At 44.4% G+C, this 1,680-nt stretch overlaps 1 protein-coding gene across 1 annotated transcript in view; it reads right to left on the bottom strand.

Moving 5' to 3' along the window:
* Positions 1–35: 35 nt before the first annotated feature.
* LOC129845410 (MYCBP-associated protein-like) overlaps positions 36–1,680 on the bottom strand; it is a 30,119-nt gene continuing 28,474 nt past the window's right edge. The window contains exon 12 of the mRNA XM_055913328.1: positions 36–227. Coding sequence (XP_055769303.1) covers positions 36–227 — 192 coding nt within the window. The remainder of the gene's footprint in view (positions 228–1,680) is intronic.

Below are 1,680 nucleotides of genomic sequence, written 5' to 3'. Positions count from 1 at the left end.
TGACGTCGCGTGCACCAAGTAAACACAATGTCCGCTCAATTTACACCACAACTAAGAGGCATCACCTCTCTGCTGTCGTGGTTCCCGTGGCTACCACGTCGTCGGAGCGAGAAGTGCACCTCTGTGAGAGCAAAGTCTTGCATTGAGCTCATCTTAATATCTGTGATGCTGCTTGTTGCAATCTGGCTGAGTCTACCTTTAACAAAGACGGGCGGGCAAAGAATGCCCTGCAAAATCAATAGACTGTCACGACCACAGACTCCTAAGCACAGGGGTCAGAGACACTAAAACAGCTCTGAACGTCCATTCTCTCAGTTCCACACAGCCAGCATCATCACTCTGAGCATCCAGTCTCTCAGTTCCACACAGCCAGCATCATCACTCTGAACGTCCATTCTCTCAGATCCACACAGCCAGCATCATCACTCTGAACGTCCATTCTCTCAGTTCCACACAGCCAGCATCATCACTCTAAACGTCCATTCTCTCAGTTCCACACAGCCAGCATCATCACTCTAAACGTCCATTCTCTCAGATCCACACAGCCAGCATCATCACTCTGATGTGCCTCTCAAATGGAACCCTATATAGGGCACTATTTTTGACGAGTTCCCATAGTTGCAGTAGTGCACTATGTAGGGAATAGGATGCTGGGACGCACCCTGATTCATCCTTAACAATCAAATGAGATATGTTGACAATAATTGGTCAAAAGATCAGAATTGGGCTGCCTGTGTAAAGATCAGAATTGGGCTGCCTGTGTGAAGATCAGAATTGAGCTGCCGGTTTTAACATCAGAATTGGGCTTCCTGTGTAAAGATCAGAATTGGGCTGCCTGTTTAAACATCAGATTTGGGCTTCCTGTTTAAACATCAGAATTGGGCTGCCTGTTTAAACATCAGAATTGGGCTTCCTGTTTAAACATCAGAATTGGGCTTCCTGTTTAAACATCAGAATTGGGCTGCCTGTTAAAACATCAGAATTGGGCTTCCTGTTTAAACATCAGAATTGGGCTTCCTGTTTAAACATCAGAATTGGGCTTCCTGTTTAAACATCAGAATTGGGCTGCCTGTGTAAAGATCAGAATTGGGCTGCCTGTGTAAAGATCAGAATTGAAGCTGCCTGTTTAAACATCAGAATTGGGCTTCCTGTTTAAACATCAGAATTGGGCTTCCTGTTTAAACATCAGAATTGGGCTTCCTGTTTAAACATCAGAATTGGGCTGCCTGTTTAAACATCAGAATTGGGCTGCCTGTGTGAGACAGAAAGAGCTAGGGTCTTGTCTCTGTAGGGACAACACAGGACGCAGCCTCAGTTAGACATTGTGTGTCCAAAATGGCACCCTATTCCTTATATAGTAGAGTGTGCACTACTTTTGACCAGGGCCCTGGTAGTAGTGCACTATATAGTAGAGTGTCCAATCAAAAACATATATTTTGACCAATGGGTAAATATGTGCATTGTGTAGATACTCCTCTGAGAAAACCAATTGGCCAAACCTCATGTCTCTATGATAATCTGTTTAAAGGTTATTGGAGTTTTTAACCTTGTAGGATGGCCAGAATTAGGGCGACTAAATCAATGAAGGCCAGATGAATGTTTTTGTCCTGAATCAGGATAATAACATGGCGTCAGAGAATGAAGGCTAACTGACAGGTTCACCGTTGAACGCCATCCTTC

The sequence above is a fragment of the Salvelinus fontinalis genome, unplaced genomic scaffold (genome assembly GCF_029448725.1).
Source record: "Salvelinus fontinalis isolate EN_2023a unplaced genomic scaffold, ASM2944872v1 scaffold_0300, whole genome shotgun sequence".
In the NCBI taxonomy this organism is placed as follows: Eukaryota; Metazoa; Chordata; class Actinopteri; order Salmoniformes; family Salmonidae; genus Salvelinus; species Salvelinus fontinalis.
The sequence above is the reverse complement of the archived record's forward strand: the minus strand, read 5'-3'. Positions and strand labels throughout refer to the sequence as shown.